This window comes from Salarias fasciatus, unplaced genomic scaffold (genome assembly GCF_902148845.1).
Source record: "Salarias fasciatus unplaced genomic scaffold, fSalaFa1.1, whole genome shotgun sequence".
In the NCBI taxonomy this organism is placed as follows: Eukaryota; Metazoa; Chordata; class Actinopteri; order Blenniiformes; family Blenniidae; genus Salarias; species Salarias fasciatus.
The window spans coordinates 617,497-639,194 of record NW_021941380.1 but is presented as its reverse complement, the minus strand read 5'-3'; the positions used below and the strand labels follow the sequence as shown (position 1 = coordinate 639,194).

Here is a 21,698-nt window from a genome sequence, read left to right as displayed (position 1 = left end):
AGTAGGAATAACTGAGCGGCTTCAGCCGGGCGAGGAGGGACGGACACACTCCGCTGTTGTTAACAGCTCTCAGAGCATTTCTTCCCCTTTGTTTTTTAATTTATTAAAGGTAACTGTGGAACCGCTGACAGCCCCAGAGGTAATTCAGCCTTTTTTTCTATCAATGTCTGTTCAGTTAAATAAACAATCATGAGAGCAGACAGACAGGCCAGAGAGGATGAGAATGAAACGGCTGACAGTGAGACTAATGAGCAGCAAACTACATAAATGTCTTTACACACAACAGCTGATTTCAAATCTTATTTCTAAGTTCTGACAGGGATGTAGACATTACCAGACATGCCAGTCATCACTGAACTCATAACGGCCCAAACTGAAGGTGTTTTCTAATGAATGAATGAATGAATGAATGAATGAATGAATGGATTTAATTGTTTCAAACATGCAAACCATAAATCAAAATTGAAAAGTCATCTAAATAGCGACTTTGTAAAGCAGACGTCAATCAAAACAGACATCAATCAAAACAAAATACACCAAACATAGAGAACATAGATGCCATCCTACATGTCTGAAAAGGAGTGGGAAGAAGCAGAGCTTATTTAATCCCACCCCCTCTCCCAATTGGAACTTATCATTGTCAGTTTCCTGTGTCAGATCAATAACATATCATATATTAAATCCAATAAACAACTGATCAAAGAGACACTGTATTTTAGAATTTAAATGTAAATTAGAAAATAAGTCATGGCGTCACCATTTGGTCTGATTGACAGGTTGAACAGTGTGATTGTGGTTTTTGTTTCCCAACATGAGCAGAATCTCTCCAGACGGAAGATGAACAGTAATGAAGAGGGGGACTAAAGTGAGCTGGATATGAAGACAGAAAGTCAGTCAATAGCAGGAGCTGCAGGCCAAGGCTCATTTGTAATTTTGGGCAAGTTTAGTGAGTCATGTAAAAATACTGGGAGGATTTGATGGTACTTATGAGGGACATTTTCATGAATCCAAGTGGAAACACAAAACAGCAGTTTGCTCTGACTCACCGAAAACACAACTTTTTGAGTCTCTTCCTCTGAGTCTGGTTTTGCAAGTTTTCTCCCTCTGTAAAGAAGTCTTTCGTTCCCTCCGTCTCCTCTGTTATAAAGCTGATTAATCTGTTTTAATTTAATTTCAGTTTTTTTCAAAACTGAATGCACCGGGGGTTTATTCAGTTTCAGAAGCATGTTAGTGAACCTTTCCACCGAGATGTCACGCTACCGAATGTTCCTGGGTTTCAGCCATGTCACGTTTGTCTTGTGGTCACCAGCTCCGCCGACAGAAAAGAGGAAAAGCCGGAGTTACCTTGGAGGGGCCCAGTCGTGCTTGGTGCAGTCCAACAGAGTTCCCACGTACGTCCTCTTCCTCCACGTCACGTTCACCACCAGCACTCCTGCCGACACACAGGACACACGTTCACCTAACGCTCACGCTCAGAGCTCACAGCAACGCCACTGTCACAGCAGGGCTCAGTCCAGCGTACTGCTGCATGTATCAGGACCTGAGACTCAGGAACTGTTCACAAGGCAACGACTTCAGGTGGAAGAGCAGACAGTTTTTTGTGTCTGTTCACACGACAACAGAGCCCAGAGCCACTGAGTTGGAGATGCAATAAAAGATCTATATGTCGATATCCATCCAGCCATCTGTTTATCTATCCATCCATCTCTCCACACACACACACACACACACACACACACACACACACACACACACACACACACACACACACACACACACACACACACACACACACACAATATACACATGCTGTAGATGAGAGGACGTTTATATGTGTGAAAGCGCCATGATTCACCCTCAAACAGTCATGTAATGTTTTCATTGTAAAACAAACTAATTTAAAACAGCTGTTCTGAAACCGAGAACTCAGAGATTCCTGTTTTAGAGTATGGACTCAGAGTTGTATCAGTATCAGTGAAGGATGGTTTGAAACATGTCAGAACTACAGCAATAACAGAAAAAGCCAAAAGAAGTAAAGGAAATGATAATATGAGATGATCGGTCAAAAAGCCAAATTTTGAGATGGAAAATATTGCAAAATAAAATCCACTCATAAAAGCTGTGGTGTTCCAGCTGTGGAAATGTCAGCTGGGGCCTGAGCTGATTTACACCGTCTCTTCAAACATCTTCAAAACAAATGCGAACCTTTTCAGGGGTTGTACGTCGCACCATTGGTTTATTTATTCATCCATCATGAAGGCCAACATGCTAAATGGTGCTAAATGCTACATCCAGTCCAGACTCAGTGCTCAGCGTTTCCCAAGCTGTGCTGTGCTGCACGTGAGGAGACAAACCAAAGACTGAATCACACCTGGAAGCATCAAAGCCACGTCAAACCAGGACAGTGAAGGCAACAGTAAAGTCCTCCATAAGCTTTGTTCTGAAACGTAGGCATGCAGAGGTGCTGGAAAAGTTGAAACACACTTCAGAATGGTCAAAGATGCTTTGAGAGGGCTTTCTATATCCTCAGGGTCTGTTCAGGTTTGGATTCCTGCCTTGTTGGCTGTAGAGAAAATCACTCTGGGCTGCACTTGACAGATGAATCCGCTTTATGCACAAAGCAAGCGGGATTTCTGGAAAACCCTGTGGCTAAATGCACCAAAATTCTATCAAAAAAAATGTGTGTGTGAGCAAGTTTTTAAAGCTACTGAAGAACTGGACACATGAAAAAAACCCAGCTTCAAGTCTTTAAATGGCCAAAAGACGCCTCCTGCACATCTCCACTGAAAACCAGGAGCAAATTCATAAGAGAAGAATCACATGTGAAACAACAGTGAGCTAACCAGTTAACCAGCTAGTTAACTAGAGACATTAATAAACTCAACTAGTCAACAAGTCAACTAGGTAATCAGGTAGTTAAGCAGAAACATGAAAAAACAGTGAGCTAACCAGTGAACTCACTGGTTAACTGGAAGCATGAATGAACAGTGATGTAACCAGTTAACCGGCAGGTTGATTTATAACCATGAATGAACAGTGAGCTAACTGGTTAACTGGAAGCATGAACCAGCAGGTTAATTGGAAACATTGTGGTCAGTCTGCCAGCAGGAGTGATCCACCCGGAACGCAGAACCCTCTGGCTGCGCATCACTGATGGATCAGATGAGATTCTTCAGACGGACCAGTACACAACTAGTTAGAACCATGCAGACATGAAATCCACAAGTGAACAACATCCAGAGGAGGTGTTGACCTTTGAGGACAAAACATTTGATGCATTTTGGATGAAGAACTGTGACTATTTTCCAACATGTAGCCGTACTGAAATATAAGATGAGCCGTGACTCAGAGAGATCAATCAGTTGTTGGGTTTTCTTCTATTACCTGTGAAGCTTTGGATTTACTATGTGAAGCGAGGTAACGGTGCTGTAAATTGACAGAACTTAAACAACACCGAGCTGCGGCTGCACTTCTTCAGCAGCAGTGCAGGTTTTCCTCGTCTTTCTCTCTCTCTCTCTCACTCTCTCCCTCTCTCTCTCGTGTCCCTGAAGCCTCCTCAGACCTGGAACGTGACTGCTGTCCTATTTTTAGAAACATGACTTCGTTTCTTCTTAGGAAATCACCAAAACACTCCATGGCTCGTCAGTGTGTCTCACTCCGGGGAATTTGACCTCTTCTCCCTTTCAGGCATCTGAACAGCTGTATGTCAGAGGCCACAGAGGGCTGAAGTCATGATTTCCCATGATTCAGTGGGTTCATCACCAGGCACTTCAGGAGAGACCAGTGCTCTCTCTCCCACTCTCATTCACAACCATCAACTCTGGAGAACGTGTTCAAGCTGTCAGATGCATTTTTATGAGAAAACACCAGATTATGTTGTTACTTTATGTGTTTGGAAGATGTAAATATCTGTCTATCAGTAGTGATTAGCTAGTAATTGACATGATGTCTGAATCCCACACAGACTGTTAGGAGACAATCACTGATTGATTAACACTACTGAGTGTGATCTGCTGCAGAGAGGAGGAGGAGGAGGAGGAGGAGGAGGAGGAGGAGGAGGAGGAGGAGAGAGGAGAACGACTGGTAAAGCTGAAACTGTCTCTCCTCATTCTTTCTCTCCAGTTAACATTCATGTTAATTGTCATGCGCGCAGCGTCTGAGCAGCTCTGCTGAACAATGCTGTCTGATTGGCAGGAAGGAAAACACAGCATGTCTTTGTCCACCGCTTAAACACCTTTTCCTTCTATCTCTCTCCCTCTTCTCCATCTTTAAATTCCTCCCCATCTTCATCCTCCATCCCTGCGGTAATTTCAAAAACAGAATGAGCCACTTTCAACACCTCTGCCTCCCTCTCCTCATCCCTCCATCCATCTGTCAGCCTTTCTGGGCTCAGACTCGACACTGAATCTATTTTCCTTCTTTTTCTGCATTCTTATCATTTCATCAGGATGCACCTTGTCTTTCCATCTGCCGGCTGAAAGTCTGCGTGTCGTTTCCAGGAAGCTTCACACACCCAGACTGTTTATCTGCACAAACCTGGAAGCCTCATTCTTTCATGTTAATAACTCCACCCGGGGAGCAGGGAAGAGCTTTCACTGCGGTTTGTTTTCTAGTCAGCAGGATGTCGTCTCATACAAACCAGGGAAAAAAAGAAAATGTGTGAAAGACATTTTAATGAAATCTGCTGAGAAGTTCAGTGAGGGGACAAAACCCAGGAATCATCTTAATGAAGGACTTTTAACAGTCTGAAGATAATCAAAAGGATGAAATAAAGACTCAAAGCACTGATGGCATCACACACAGCCCATCTCCTTGATTAACGCTGTTTAACTTCAGTGTTTAACTGAATACCAAACCACCAGACGTCAGCTGATTGGAGAAACGAACCACTTTTCCCCAGCATGCATTCTCTCTTGTGATAATCCTCATGAAATCATGAGAAGAAAACATTACATTCTTCAAACAAAATATTCTGTATTGGAACAAAATGTTCACTGAAGGCCCCGTTTCCACGAACATGCTTCGAGGGAAAACGCATTGTTTTTGCTTCAGAGAAATTCCAGGTTCGCATGGCAACGTTCTCAAAACTATGTCTGTTAACACAGAAACTGTAAAAACCAGCCAACGCTGTGCGCTTTCATTTCAAATCATAGCAGTGTGAACAGACAATAAAAACAAAAGGCAAAAAAAAATATGTGTAATGAGGACAAAATTTAGACTAAAAGCTGTAAAACTGGCTTTTTCATAAAAGCACGAGTGACTGCTGAAGCCTGTTAAATTGCAGTGCTCGTGAAGAGTTTCTGTTTTTACCAAACGTGACATCAGGAGCAAACATGTCAAAATTTCAGTGAGGTTCATGAGAATCTGCTTCAATGAGAATAATCTGCTGGCGTTTTGTGTGTTCATGGAGCAGTGAGCCTTTCTGGAATGAACTGCGATGTTCTGGAGTCGGGCGCGTTGATGGAAGAAGCCACCAAACATTTCAGAGCGTCAGAGGAAACAAATGTGAAACAAAGAAAAGACAGAAAAACACAATCTGGGAGACAGTCGGTCTCAAATTCAGAGCTGAAGGAGGAAGGAGAGGAACAGCAGAGACAGTGAGACCAATGGAAAACACTTCAAATTAAAGGCTATGAAGGAACACTGTGGAGATCCAGCTGAGGAAAAGCCTCTCACCTAGGGTTAAAAGGGCCCTAAACTGGATTTTGTCCCGTGTTTATTTGCGAACACCTCAGAACGTTCCTCACCTTCCTCCGTCTCGTGCCAAACGATTCCCTCCAGGTTGACGCTGGTCCCGGGCTGGCAGGGCCCCAGGCAGGCCGAGTCGCCCTCCAGTGGCCCCGGCGTCAAGCCGTCCTGGGTGTTGGTGCCGATGGACCTCGTCCTGACTGCCAGCTGCTTGGGGTTGGAGGTGGGCAGGGCCGGCGGGGAGAAAGAAGGGGCCGTGGGCAGGGAGGAACCGGGGGCCCCGGGGTAGCCCGGCACCGGCAGGGCGGGGACCGTGAACATGGGGTCCATCTGTGCAAGAGGACAAAAAGATTCATTCAGGATCAGATCAGATAAATTCAACTTCAATTCCATGACTGTAAATAAATCCTTTTTATTTCTGCTGAAGTGAATTTGTCTTAGAATGATGGATAATTCTGCATAATGAGGGGAGAATGGCAGTGTTTCAGAAGAGGTAGACATTTTCCCAGAATGTCAGACTATTCATTATCCAAGGTCTGCTGTTGCTAACGTCCTCATACTGGATGGCAGCTAAGCATCTCCATCACAAGCCGTTTGTTTAGCATTCTGGTGCCACAATTAATTTCCATGTGTCCGTCCTGAGTTCACCCTTGCCGCTCAGTCCCTGACGGATGTTTGCAGCCACACAGGAGCTGCACATTATAATTAGCTGCCATTTCAGTAAAGAGAAACTTCGCACAAATCTGGAAAAAGTACAGTACTGAAACACTGGAACTCATCCGGTGTGAGGAAGAAAACAAAACCAAAAAAAAAAAACTAATGGAAAAGGATGTGGTGCTCCAAGATCCTGTTCAGCGTTATGCTGATTAGTCCCGGATGCTGTTCTGACAGTGTGTGTTTCCAGAACATCATTTCCATTACAAAATTGAGGATTCAAACATGTTTTTGAGTAAAGTATAGAAATTACAAATGTCGAACTGGAATCTGCTGAAAATCTCTCCTTTCAGTTTTTCTTCTGGAAGGATTGGTGTTGGACCTGCATGAATTTATTCATGTTGGGTCAAAATCTCCAGTAATTCAGTGATTCATTGTGTATTGAACTTGATGTTACTCATATTGCACATCGTTGATGCAAGTCCATGTCACACAGTCTGGCAGACAACAAACTAATGGTAGGTTTCAGGCAAGTTTGCTTCTTGCCTGGAAACGCACCGCTTCTTAAAAACAGCACACTTCCTGGGCCACGAGCTGGTGTCTCGATAAAAAGAGGCTTTTCTTCAACCGCAACATGTTTGTCCAGGTCAGGGCAGAGTGGAGCATCTGTCTACACCCCAGATCGCCGTTAATGAGGGCAATGAGTCAGATGTTAATGTGTTTAGCATGTAGCATCACTGGAGTGTGAGCCTGAAGCTGTGTGTGTTGCTTCAGGGTTGTCTGCTCCTGGAGTTCAAACTGAATCAACATGGCCGATCGGTCACGAACAGTTCAGCTCAAACTATTTCTGAAAACATGTGAGGTGAGAAATAAGTTGTGCAGTTGCTGAATCTGCCCTGGTTTTGGCTCCACTACAGCTGTTTAAATTCCGCAATGCAATGAATCTCCACTTGCCCCGCCTCATTTGGATAATGTTGGCTGAATTCAGATGTATGCAAATGAGCTCCTCATTTGCATAATGGTGCAAAAATCAAAGTACTGAGGTGTAAATGCGAAATGATTCTGAAACGAAAACGCAAAAAAAGGTGCATTTTGACATGAAATATGAGCCCGAGCCATGAAAACTGATCCTTATATGAAGCAAAACAAAGAGTTTTCAGAGAAACTGCGTTCAAAAGGAGGCAGAGAAAAAAGCTCTTTAGCGCAATGCCTCAAGCACGATCCTCAAATGACTTCAGACTGTGTGGTCTGGCTCTCATTTCCAGTTGTAGTTTCTAGAAAGACACGTAAATGTTTGACAAAATGGTTCTATCCACAACATCTGGATTAAACAAAGCTCACGGACATTGATTCATTAATGTCAGATCATCCAGGCCTGCAGTGGTTGACTGTCCGGAGCTAAACAGGTTTAAACAGGGATCCTCCAGGTTTAAGCAGGGCTATCCCAGGGTTGTGTTCTGTGGCCTCCACCAGCTCCATCACCTGCAGCAGGGAGGGATTGATGCTTGCTAACTTTGCAGACCACATGGCCCTGGTGGCTCACATCAGACCCTGACACAGGACCAGCAGGAGGTCCACACCCCTGGTTCAGACCTGGTCCAACCTCTGAAGATCCACGCTCTGTTTGTGGAGCAGGTGGGAAGTTTTAAATGCCTGGGGACAGAGGTTGACCCCTGCCTGACCTTTGACCTGCACTCAGACTCTATTTACAAAAAGACAAAGGAGAGTCTCCGCCTGCTCAGGATGTTCAGCAAAGACTTTTTAACCCTGGTTTCTAGACCACTGATGGGATCCATCCTCACCTATGACATCTCCACCTGCTCCACCTCTCTCTGAATCAAATACAAAACAAAACTCTACCCAATAATAAATTAGGCCACTGGGATCACTCGAACAGCCCGACCCCCACTGTGTGAACTGTACAGGCTCTTATGATGAGGAAAGCTCCCCTCATCAGTGAGGAACAGACAATAAAGAATCTATCTGTCTAATTGGGGACGACTCCACCCGACTCCACCAGGACAACAATTCTCATTCAGATCAATAACAGCAGCTACTTTCATGAAGAAGAGGGGTGCTTCATGCACAGCTGAGGAGTGTTGCTGAATATTACCTGTACTCAATCTTCACGCTGCTATATTTCTCACAGCAGACACACAACACACTTGATATTTTGGCAGAACCTAACTTACGGCCATCCTTTTTGTCATTAATTGTCTATATTTCATTCTCTTTTCACGCGTCTGGCTCCTCTGTGCAGCACAGGCCCGATATTCAACACTTGCACTGGTCTAATCTGCCCCAAATTATACGACTGTCTGCAGATTCAAGGACGCTGAGTAAGTGTGAATAATAATAGGAAGGAATGAAAAATCCTGAAAGACTTTCCCACAAAATGTCAGGTGGAGCTTCACTGCTGGTGGAATCTGTCAGGAAGGTTTTAATGTTCCCCACAGACTGTCTCCAGTTATTTACAATATGATCACAGGAAGACCAGATTTTCACAAAAACGGGAGCACGCCAAGATTTCCAAACGTGTGTGGGATCCGAACCGCCATGGTCACCATGGTTACCACGTCACCTGCGCCTGGAAGAGCTGCACTCCTGTCTTCACCACTTCTCAGGCTCCCGATTACAGCAGTGCCGCCACAGCAGCAGCGTTCAGCCATGAAGCATTTTCTCCCTGACATTACAATTCCATAAAGCAGATGGGTTTGACGGACGCCTTGCCTCTCCTCGCCTCGCCTCGCCTCGCCTCGCCGTGGCGTGGACTTGACTGAAGCCACCGAGCCAGGCTGCAATCAGTCAGTCAATCACAGGTCGCTCTCAAATCTGACAAAACTCCATCTATGCAGCAGCTGGAGCTTCCACCGAGGCTTCAGCCCTGAAGGACACGACTACTCTGCAGCTGGAAGTCCTTCAGTCAATTCTTTACAGACTTGTAGAGTGAAGAGTACAGAAAACCTTCAGACACCCAGCTGACCAGGCTCTGGAGCTGATTTCAGCTGAAGGAAACTCAGTCAGAACCTGTGGATGGATTTATCCTGGTCCAGCCTGGTTAGAAAGCTTGTACTGGATAATGGTTCACTGGTAATCAGTGGCATCAAACTTGCTTTAGTTCAGGAGCCACGTTCAGCCCGATTCCATCTTCAGTGGGCCCAACTGGTGAAACAATTAATAAGCTTCAGAGTCCACATGATGAAAATATCAGTATCTTCATAAAACCAAACAGTTACGATCAAACAGCATGAGGCCAGTTTGAATGGAACCTTCTGCCGGTGAATCCAGCGAAATGTCCTTTAAACTCCTGCAGCTGTTGTATTCTGGGTGTTTTTCCAAACTCATCCTGCAAGTTCAATATCAGCTCGGCTCTCAATCACACCGTTGTGCACATAAGAAAGACTGTCTGAGGATCTGGAAGTAGATCTCACTGTTGTCTGTCCACAAGCTGAAGGAACAGATCAGAACGTTTCTGCTTCCTTTTCCACATGAGCCATTAAATCGTTACTGACTCAACAAATCTGTGACCTTATCTAAAAATCTGATGAGAACAAATTAATTATTCTCATTTCAGGGAATAAATGCACATGAAGGAGAGACACAAAGTGGTGAGTTCAACTTTCACAATAACTGCAAAAAACTGTGAAAGGTGTAGATATTTCAAAACAAGCGTTACGGTGATTAATCTACAGCTGTGTGGAACATCCTGTCGCAGTAAAACCAAAACACGGTGATTAAGTGGAAGATGTTATTCGAGGTGGATGAGCCTGAACGCACCGTCCTGCTGTGAAGCACGGTGAAGTTCTGTTCCAATACAGCACTGAACAGCAGACGCCAACAAAAGCTTTCAACCTCAAAGGAACCTGATGGAATTTCAGGGCGTGTGGGGAATCAAACCCATGCCTTTCACACCACCAGACTCTTACTGCCACAGCAGCACAACTCAAGCAGTTTGGATGAGATCGACTGATAAAAGGCAGATCAAACTCATATCTGTGTGCGTTCAGGGAGTTTCTGCAGGGGTCACACACTATTTGACATTTTCCAACCAAACCACTGATGCTTTAAAGTTAGGAAGCCATAGATACCGATGCCAATTCCGGATATTGGGTCCAATGCAGAACGTCATGCATAGTGCTGTTGTTGAGAGAAGGAAGAAGAAAATGTAATCCCATTAAATCCTGACCCAGTTCAATTTCCACCACATGAAGGCTGTTTGCACCATCTGAGCAACGGTGGGGGTGAAGTCCAGGTTTTGATCGGGTCACTTTCTGCAGGCGGAGCTCGTCTGTGATGGGATCTGCTGTCTGGTCAGGTGAGGACGGAAAGGCAGCACAGGACTCATGATCGTCTGGTTCTCACTGCTTTCAGCCAAGAGAAAGTTTCTTTCATGTTGCAGTTTCCGGGTGAAGCCAGATGTGTGATTCAAGCCACAAACAGCAAACGCCACAGTGCAATGCATTATGGGACTGATCCACTGAAATTAATGGGGTCACGTCTTGCTAAAACAGCACAACATTCCAATGAGGTTGTTCAGTAAACGGGACGATCAGTTGGGAGCTCAAAAGCCAGGCACAGCTCCTTTTATTAAAGAACAGAGAACACAGAGAACACAGGAACCCAAAGAAGCAGGAACATGGTCAAACACTGCAGGAAACAACACTGATGAATGAGAGGAGAGCAGGACACACACACACACACACACACACACACACACACACACACACACACACACACACACACACACACACACACACAATCTCCATGGTGTTTTTTTCAATAGGAAATGTTTATATGTAGCATCGAGTGGATAATCGGTCAGAGCAGATGACCTGCCACAGTCCAAAACATCATCCCACCTGAGTGAGTTTAAACCACTCAGGTGTTTATATGACTGACTTCACAACCTGATTATAAGGAGGATTTCTGGACCCATGTAAAGGGGGCCCAGAGACAGGATTCTGGAATGAAGCAGAATTCAGTCAGATTGACAAAAAATTGACCATGAGAATGCAGCTCGAGTCATTTTGATGGTAAAAAGCTTTTGAAGGGAGATAATTGCAATTCTGCTTCTAAAATGTTTCGTTTTGTTACTTGAACTTCTCAGTGCTTTTCTTTGTGTTTTCTGTCTTTTGCCTTCATTTCCTCATCTGTCTGTCTTCTCTTCCTCATGCCTTTCCTTTATGTCCTGGACTCTGGACATTACTCCCAGCTATAATGACGCAGCTGCTGCAAAACATCTGAACTGATTCCTCTCCTGTTTTGCTGCTGCTGCTCCATCAACCACTACCAATTATTATGTGAGACCAATTCAGCTTGAATTATTCTCGTGGAGATGCCGTTTTTCATTATGATATAATTTCACAGAGTGGGGCAGAGTGAGGCAGGCGTTCAAGGCGTTCAGTGTGACGGCTGACTGGAGTCCAGAGGAGACTCTGCCAGGTCACTATGAGGACATAAACGTGAAAAGACATCAGAGCTGACTGGACAATCAGACTCACGCCAATAAATGTTACTGACACACTGATGCTGACCCAAGTCGATGAAGGGAAGCTTTCAGAAGTGACCGTCGCTCACCAACCACAGTCTAAAAACACAGTGCAGGAAATGTGATGGTCAGCATCTTAAAGTTAGAGATGGCGATCTTGGAAAACTAGCATGTAGCACGAATGTAGCATCTCCCCAAGGCTCCGCCCAGCTCCCACCCGGAGGAAGGGGGGGTGGGGGGGTGGGCAGCCATCATGGCTGAATGTCACTGGGTGCGTTTACATGCAGTCAATAACCCTTTCTTAACCAGAATATTGGCAATAACCCGGTTGCGCACAGCCATGTAAACACGTGCAAAAACCTGAATATGCTCATATTCCGGGTTTTAAAAACCTGAATATTACCCCTGGGTTACTCCTTTTCTAACCTGAATTTCTGGACATATAAGCATCGGAATATCCCGGTCGAAAGGGACATGAAATACTGCTCTGCACATGGTCTACCCGCAAGGAATCTCGGTCATTTGAGTCCAGGAGCTACTTGTGACACAGTTTAGCTGCTATTAAGTAAATAAAATGTGCCAAAATGATCGTTCAGTTCTTCTCTTTTACTGAAAAAAACGGTGCATCGCATCATTAAACATATTACCACGTCTCGCTGGCTTACTCTTTTTCTAACAACATGCAGAGAGAGCCTGCAGCGGCCTTCTTTTTCTGTGGTGTCTGTGTAAAATTAGGTTGAACATGCAAACAGCACACCTAGTGGCATAAAGTGCAAATGCAGTCATGGCGTGTCTGTGCTCCGCAGTTTGAATGGGGATATCCCTGATCATGTAAACAGGAGTAACTCTGTCTGTTTAAGCATGTAAACGGGTTATTCCAAATGATTCAGAAACCGGAATATTGACCTTAACCTGAATATTGACTGCATGTAAACATAGTCACTGACTTTTTCCATCCCGTTGGTTCAGTCTGGTTTACATTTTAATCTTTATCTGACCCAGGTTTGAGCAAATTGTTGGTGAAGTCCACGGCGCTGTCTATGGTGCTGAAATAGCCAATCGGCAGCTGTAGCGCTTGATTATCAGAAGGTTGCTGTTTAGTGATAAATCTGTGGCACTGTCCATGGTGCTGAAATAGTGTACACTGTGCTGCATAGGAATGAGGATCGAGAACCGGTTCTTTTGTAGAACCGGTTCCTCATGCCTCGATTCCAAGGAATTGTTTGGCTGTCTCCTTAACGATTCCGCTTATTGGTCCCCCTGTGTGGTGACGACGTACCATGCACGGAGCGCATGGACTCACAGCAGCCACAGAGCAGCTGCGGTCCTCTGTGATGCCGCTACAGAGCCGCAGACCGCAAACTTTCAGCAAGGATTCTATTTTTCCTCACTCCGGAGCCCTGCCGCTTCAATCTAAACAGAAACAAGTCTGGTGCCAGACGGCAAGTAGATAGGTGTTTCAAAATCTGTGATTTCAAAATAAAATTTGCGTCGTGTTTTTTGATTTAACATTGTTTTTTGTAATTCTTCTGGTAGAATATATAACAAACAACGCGATCTAATCATTATATGCGTTAGAAGAATGAACGATGTTGTACTTAATCATTGTAGGAAAGTCAAAAGACACCAAAATTGCGCTAAACAGCTCTGTGAGCGGAGCGGCTGTGTTGCCAGGTTGGGCGGGTTTCTGCACAATCAAGCTTCTTTTGAACCCGAGGTAGGTTGATGAAATGGTTGTGTTTGTGACGTGTTTTTTTTTTTTTTTTTGTTCAATGCAAATCCGGTTTTTACAGCTTTAACTTGCATTTTCTACAGAGATGGAGGTTTGAACTACTTTCTATTGTTGGACGGTTTTTAACATTATATTTGGAGCAGATCTGGCAACCTCCGTCTGCTGAGTAGACACACAGAGGCCATGACAGTGTTGCGGAGCTGGACCAGACACGCACGGGCATCCAGTGTGAGCCCAGCATAATTTGATTTTGAGCTTTCCAACCTGGCGTCAGGAAGAAGCTCCAGAGTTTGGCTGTATTTCACACGAAAAGATGAAACTGGGGCTACTTGCAACGCTTGCAAAGTTTTAATGACATGGATATTTGTTTCTTCTGTTCAGGATGTAGATATTAAAGAGTTAATGCAAACACCCCATTTGTATTGTTTCATTTCTCACTCAATGAGAATCGATAGGAGAATTGATAAGGAACCGTATCAATAAGCAGTATCGATAATGGAATCGGAATCACTAAATTCCTAACAATTCCCATCAATTCCCATCAAGCAGCAAAACTAATCGAAATTCACACTTGCTCCGTTTTTCTATTTTGTCTCCATTTCTCATTAAATATTAATATTAATCTATGTCATTTTCAGTGTTTCTGCCTTTGCCTTGGAAACAGAAGTCATTTTCAGATACAGCTTTCTCAATGCAAAACGCTGTTGTGTCAGCAGGGTTTCAGGCAATAACTCATGAAACCGAAGTAAAGCAGTCAGTTCTGTGTTTTATCAGTAAAATCCCATTTTGAGTGCCCCTCAACCTTCATCTGCTCACTTTTGGGTTTTCTGCTGATTGTTCCACCAGACTGTGGAGAATAGAGAAACAGTGTGAGTATTGATCAAAACTGGTCAAGGATTTCATAGTCTTCACAGCATGCAGGTTTAAAAGCATCAAGTGTTTTGGGAAGACAGCTGCTGACATGACGGAGCTCATTATATTGCATTGTCACTTCTGTATGGAGCTCTGTCTTATTGCCAGATTCCTCCGCACACAGGCTGATTCCACATCGCTGCGCTGCATGCCAGATGGCATTATGGCGTTTACAGAATCCCACTCAAAAAGAAAACTCAAAATATAACCAGCAGTATTTACTCAACGTGTCTCCAGAACAGAGTCTGTGACGTTCCAGATCTGAAACATTCAAAACTGCCCGAGTCTTCTCAGGGTTTCACAAATACAAGACACTTTCTATCAGAAATAAAACAGTTGCGAGTCTGGGAAGAGACCGTGGCAGGCAGACGAAGTGCGAACGGAACAGAAGGGGCGATCCTCCATCGGGTTTTCCAGGTAATGACAGGCAGACAGAGACAAGCTGAAGATGCCATTTAGTTTTCTGCAGCCGTGGAGGCTTCGGGATGTGAATGCAGAGGAAAAGCTGCCAGGCCAGCAGAGGGGAGCTGCTGCACGTGGGCGTACCATTACACCATGAAGCCTTTCCACTCTCTGGCACCGATGCTTTGATAGCTAATACACTCTGGGTCCTGCCTCCACACGAGCTCTGACACCTCTCTTCACACTGCCATTTGCTGCCTGCTCATCCACTTGTTCTTCCCCTTTTCCATTTAAGCTTCTGTCCAGCGCAGTTAAATGGAGAATCATTTCACTTTGCCCAGAAAATGTCAATATTCTCAGCCAATATTGGCAGTTAGTTATAATTCCCCAGTTTTGATTGATTTCTTCCTCGCGATAGATGATCATCATAACAGCTGCCTAATGACGGGATCGATATCTTTACATTTTGCTCACATTTTCGTCACTGGTCGGGGAGTTACATGGATGAAGGTAGGCCGTAGAATCACTCCACAGATGGGGAAGCACCCAGCTTTGCAGAATGAGTGACACTTTTAGCTGGCAGAGCGCGGCAGCAGCAGCTCTCTCTCCTCAAAGCTGAGGTGTTTCCAGATAATCACACATACGTCAAGCTGTTTGTTGTTTTAGAGAATCATTGTGGTGGCGCGCATTCAGAACAGAGGCCTGATATCATCTGTGTTCAACTAAGGAAAAATCTTCAACTGGCTTTTCTGGATATTCGTGACCTGCCATCATGAACACGGAGATGTAAACATCTTCCGCCTCCTCCAAACAAAGAACTGTGAGGAACTTAACCTTCGATTTGTTCCAAGCATCCATCATGTAGCTTGCAGGAAAAGCCCCTTTAGGATATGTTGGCTCTAGCAAACCCTTTAGGACATGTTGGCTCTAGTATTCCTCGGTGAGGGACTCCCTCAGCAGGGATACCAGTTCAATCCGTGGTAAATATTTTGGCACTACACCGGGAGTAACAGCCACTGCCAGGGTGAACGGATGTGTGGAGGAATGCCGCGAAAAACATGCTTTTACACCGAAAACACAGCCGCAGCAAGAGCACATGTGGTGGTTATGGCGCCGCGGAGGACGCAGCTGCAGCCATTCAGTAGAATATGGAGGCAAGAGACTCAAACTCCGAGTCCGTGTCTAAACTTTGGGAACATCTAACTGAAAATAAACCAGAGAAACACCATCAATGCAAACTCTGTGCAGCTCAACTCTCATTCGAACCCGTAACCACTGACACCTGGAGCAGCCAGATCATCACCAACCACAGAGAACGGGCGCTTAAAAATAAAGAAGATGATCATATCCAGTTGACTGATTGAAAAATAACTGAAAGATTAGTTAGACTAGTCGCCGCCATCGTTAGGATGGTATTAGGGATCACAGTGAGGCTCACAGTTTCTCTGCTCAGTCAAACAGGTGTTCTTTCTTAACAGCTTTGATAGCAGGTCAAATCTTTCCATTAGCAGCGCGTTGAATGAGTCCAGTGTGTTAATGGCGCTGTGAGACTGTGATGCAGATGGTTTACAGTGTTTGTGGTTGTAGCCTGTTAGAAAGCTGGTTATTGTTCTCTCCTGCCAACTACTCTGAAAATTCAGACAGATTATCTCACCTTCTCCACAGAACTTAAAAAGTGGCTGCGGAATAAAAAACACTGCCAACACACACTGGGTTATTAAGTTCTAAGCAATGAGCTCAAGCTCGTATAAACAGAGCTGAGATGGTGTAAATGTGCAAAATTTATATGTAATTATGGGTGTTTTAAACTTTTACTGTGATATTGTAAATGATATGTGTATGTAAATAGAACATGGATTTGATTGTGTGTCTGGGTTGTGATGAGATTGTGTGGACAAATGTTGCATGTGTGAGTGCTAGGTTACTGAGAGAGTGAATTTTTCACTGCTCTCATTGATGTATTGTTGTAAGTAATTTTATCCATGTAACCAGGGACTGCAGATGGAAATTAGCTGTGTAGCTATAATCTGGTGCAGAACATCTCTGTGTTTGAACTTAATGTCTCTGTGCATTGTCCCTTCAAATAAAGACTAAACTAAACTAAACTTTGATGTGGAATCAGTGTTGTGAATCTGAAGATGTGATCATTTGCTGAGTTAAGTGAAGGTACGGAACAGTCTTCAGAAAAATCTGAACACTTCAGCTTGAGTATATCAAGACACAATCCTAGTATCTGGACTACAACTCTACATGTACTCTGGTATCCTCCCACAGTCCAGAAACATGATGTGGAGTTGAATCTGTGCTCTACATGGCCTGTAGGTGTCGACTGTCTGCTCTTTCACTGCAGGCTGGGATTGGCTGGAGCAACTCTGAACTGGAGGAAGTGGTGCAGATGGGGAGGGGGGTCAGTGTCACTCTAGTGCATTGGTTCAGTTTACTGACTGTGTTAAAGTCTCAGTACTGGGAGGCAGACCATCTCCTGACAAACAGCCTTCAACAAGTTTTTGTTCACTGAAACCACCGAACGTTCTGTCAGTAGAACTTGTTTAACAAACTGACATTCATACCTAATTATTCACCATGTTTGTAGTCGATGTGACGCAGGTGCTGACTGAATTATTGCACAATCTTCAGAGGCACCTGCAGATCATTGTTCAGATGCTAAAGCCATGTGCTGGAGGGAGAATCCTGTCAGGAGGAGGTTTACTTCTGCTTTCTGATTTCTACCTTTTCTTTTCAGCATGTCAGTCACAGCTGTGGGGAGCTCAAAGAAGAACTGGCCCAGCAGCAGCAGCAGCAGCAGCAGCAGCAGCAGCACTGGAGCCGCTGAAGCCTCAGGCATCAGTCACCGTCACTTTACACCACATTAAAGGCTAATGATGCAAAGTCAGTGGAGAACAGTGAAAGCTCAGCATTACAGGATGACACTGCAAGAAAACCAGTAACCATCTACATCAACTTGGGTTGGATCTTACACCTAGTACAAGCATTAGAGCATTTTACTCTTCAAAATGATTTGATGGCTTTAAGACACGGTGCAAAGTCAGAAAGAGCTCTGGTTCCAGGTCTGAGGCGGTGAAATGTGCCTGGATGGATATGGCTCCCCTCTTTTGCTTTGTGTGTATAAAAACTGGTAAAATTTTGATGTTGTGCGCTCCTTCATGTGGAAGCCAAGAGGACAGACCGGGGATTGAGTCTGACGTTTGTTCTAAACAACACGCTGCTGACTGATCCTTCATCAATAAGGAATAACAGGTGTGTAAAACACAACACGCAAAATAGTAGGAGGACCTCATGCTAATGAGTTAATCAACAACGTGCAATGGACCGTTGACCTCAGTCCTGGTCCACTCAGTCTCTCTCTTTCTCACATCAACCTTCCAACCAGCGCAAGAGAAAGTCTGGTTCTGCAGAAAGTCTCTGTTGCATTTGATGCCCCATAAATAGAATTGATTTTTTTCAACAAGAGCAGAGAAGCTGCTGGACTGGATTCACACACATGAATACACACGGCGTGTAGAGACATGTCTTTGCGTGAACGTCGAGCAGTCGGCATTTGTTCACAGCCATGAATCTTCCTGTGTATTTAACTTTGTCTGAGCTCCTGTTATTCCGCTGTTCGATGAGCTTCTAAGTATGTCACCTTTTCCCACAGCGAGTCATTGACCCCTTCAAACCAGCAGCTGCAAGCAGCAGCAGCAGGACATCCCAGGAAGTCTGAGCACACATGACTCACAGAAGCAATCTTGTAGCAATCAAATTACAGACTTATTAAACTAGAGTTGCTGCAATGTGTCTGAATTTTCTCAGATTTTGTCATGTGTAAACAGTGCACAAGAGCGTTTTAGATTTTTAGATTCCGCGTTTTAGATTTCAACAGCTCAATTACTCTGGAGACATATCTGGGGCCTGTTTACACAGTGTCGATCTCAAGTGAAAACTCAGAGGTGTTTACATGACAATGGCGCTCGGAGCCTCTGAAAGAGCGACTTTTTGAAATTGGCTGAACTGAAAATGCAGAAACGAAGCGTCTTCACGTTGTTGTACTGATGGAGTATCAGCTGCTTCTCTTTCTTCAACAAACTCTGAAGACTTTATCGTTCAACTGCTTGAAAAGTGATTTTGTTGAGGAGACATTAGGCGTTTTACTTGGTAAAAGTGCTGAAGGCACTGAAGAAAGAAGAGCAGAGGACAGCGGAGCATTCCGCTCTGGACAAAACTAGACAATACGGAACGATTGTAGGATAGGAGATCTGAACATTGCCGCAATAAATGTTTGAAGTATAGATAAGGAGACTGAGACTATGATTAAACAGCTGAGGGGTGGAGCAGAGGGGTGGTGCTGATGGAGGCAGACTTTGACACTGGATCCACAGTTTCCAACCAATAATAGGTATAACAGAGCTAATCGCTGACTAGCATTCCATCTTAAAAGGCCCAAACAAATACAGTAATTTCAAAAAATAAAAGCCTGTATACTGAAGTAAAACCCAGAGGAAATACTGGATTATTTTAAAACTAACAGACGACTCTGAATCTGATCACAGTGATACTGACACACAAACCTTTTTTCAGAATGTGGTTCACCAACCTTGTGCAGAGACAAGCCGTCCAAATGGCCTGGGCCAGATGGCTGGAAATAAATCAAAGGCTGAGCTCCACTGCGTTATCAGAATCACTGCCATTGGTCAGCAAAAGACGCGAAAAAGAAACTAAAACTCTAAATGAATCGAGATAGAAACAATGAAAAGATGGTCAATAGAAAATTGAGTTTATCAAGGTCTGTAAGTAGAGCTGCAAAAACAGAGAAAAAACCCAACCTTTGTAAAGTGAATGAAAAGACTTAAACAGGAACAGGAATTTAATTCACCAAATAATGATTTTAATAAATGTTTGCAGTTGAGACATAAACTCCAGGATGAATGGAGAACGTAAAGCAGCGGGCGGACGGATGAAGGAGGTTTAATGAAAAAACTGGAACAAGACACATCTGGGAGAAGAGGAAAACCAAGAATCCCAAAGATCCCAGAGATCTGAAAACTTTTATGTGGAGGTATTTCCTCACTAACACCTGTTTTGGTTCCTGTGTGAATCGACTGGAGAGAAGTTTAAACTGGATGAACGCTGGTGGCATCAGTGTGAAACAGGCATGATTCTGACTTGTGTGTGTGTGTGTGTGTGTGTGTGTGTGTGTGTGTGTGTGTGTGTGTGTGTGTGTGTGTGTGTGTGTGTGTGTGTGTGTGTGTGTGTGTGTGTGTGTGTTGTGGTCTGTATGAGTACAGGATTAGGATTAAGTCGATTATAAAATGGGACAGGTGTGATTTTGTGTACTTCATGTGCTTCATCTGTTTATTTGTGTTGAATAAATCAAAATGTAGCATCAACAGAGACTGACGGAGGCGACGTAGCATCACATCCCTCATGGTCTGTGTGTGGAGTTTGTGTGTTACTCAGTCCTGGTACCGGGACCTGGTGTCAGTGTTAGTTTAGTTAGTTAAAGTTAGTACTAGTTAGTTAAAGGTTAGTACTCATACAGGGACTGGTCACTGGAAAATGTGACCTCGGTGCTTAAAGCATCATTCTGAGTAGGGATAGACCAGCATGGATTTTTTAGGTCTGATGCCGATACCGATTTTTTTCCATAACCCTTAGCCAATGGCTGATTATGGACTGCTGATTTTCTTGAGCCGATATTTGGGGCTGATACAGCTTTTGCTCCCTCAATTTACATTAAAAAAAAAATGACACAATGATAACAAATATTACAGGTCTCAAGCTTAAATAAGAAATATTCATTGAACAGTAAAAAAATTAAAACAGTTTTGTTTGGTTTTTTTGTTACGCAACATACTTTAAAATGAACAAAAAGTGTTTGGTGCTTTCAAATAATGCCTATGAAATAAAAGAAAATAAAACAAATATTTAGACATCATTAAAACAACTGAAGTATTGCATATACTTATAGAGCTGCCCATGCATGCCTGTCTGTAAATCATGCCAGGGAAAAATAAATCCCCGAATCTATGTGCGTATCGGCCGATGCCAATACAAGTAAAAAACTCAAATATCAGCCGACCAATGTATCAGTCTATCCTTAATTCTGAGTCACACTCTGAGAGGATGGAGTAAAGAAAGAGGAACACCACCAGCTCCTGACAGTCGCTCACTCCGGATCAATGATCAGCGTCACTCGGTGATTACAGCATTCCCCGATTAACTCAAATACATCCATGTTGCCATGGGGACCGAGGCTGCACAAGCCTGTTAGAACTTGCCAGGTAAACGGCAACAAAAAAGACACAATGTTTCCATCTGGGGAAGGAAGAGGCAGGGAGGAGACGGGAGGGTACTGCAGCGCCACCGCCGCCGCCGCCACCAGGGAGTTGATCCCACTTCTGGAGGAAGAAACAGAATCTAACCAGAGCCTCATCCTGATTCAGCAGGAGGGGATCCAGACTGACAGCCCAGCGCCTGTCACTCACAGCAGACTCAGCTGCAGACCATTGTCATGCAGATGACAGTCTGAGCCTCAGCCTCAGCCTCGCAGTAACAGTACTCCTGCTTCCATTCCTCCCACTGAGCACTTTCCACACCAGCTTCATCATCTCTGCTCATTACCAGAGGAAACACTGCGTCTTTTTCGCTTGTGTGTTTTTCAGCCACACCATTGGTATCAGAGATAGTCCAGCCCTTTGATTCTGACTTAACGGCTCAACAGCAACACACAGAAAACACTGGTTTTCCTCCATGGATCAGTTGAAGTCATTACATTATGAAGAAAATATGGCAGCTCCTTCCTCTTCCTCCAGTGTTACCATG

At 44.2% G+C, this 21,698-nt stretch overlaps 1 protein-coding gene across 1 annotated transcript in view; it reads right to left on the bottom strand.

Moving 5' to 3' along the window:
• The window catches only part of LOC115385332 (zinc finger protein 608-like), a 40,621-nt gene that overhangs the window by 8,974 nt on the left and 9,949 nt on the right, over positions 1-21,698 (bottom strand). The window contains 2 exon segments of the mRNA XM_030087312.1: positions 1,345-1,432; positions 5,748-6,018. Coding sequence (XP_029943172.1) covers positions 1,345-1,432; positions 5,748-6,018 — 359 coding nt within the window.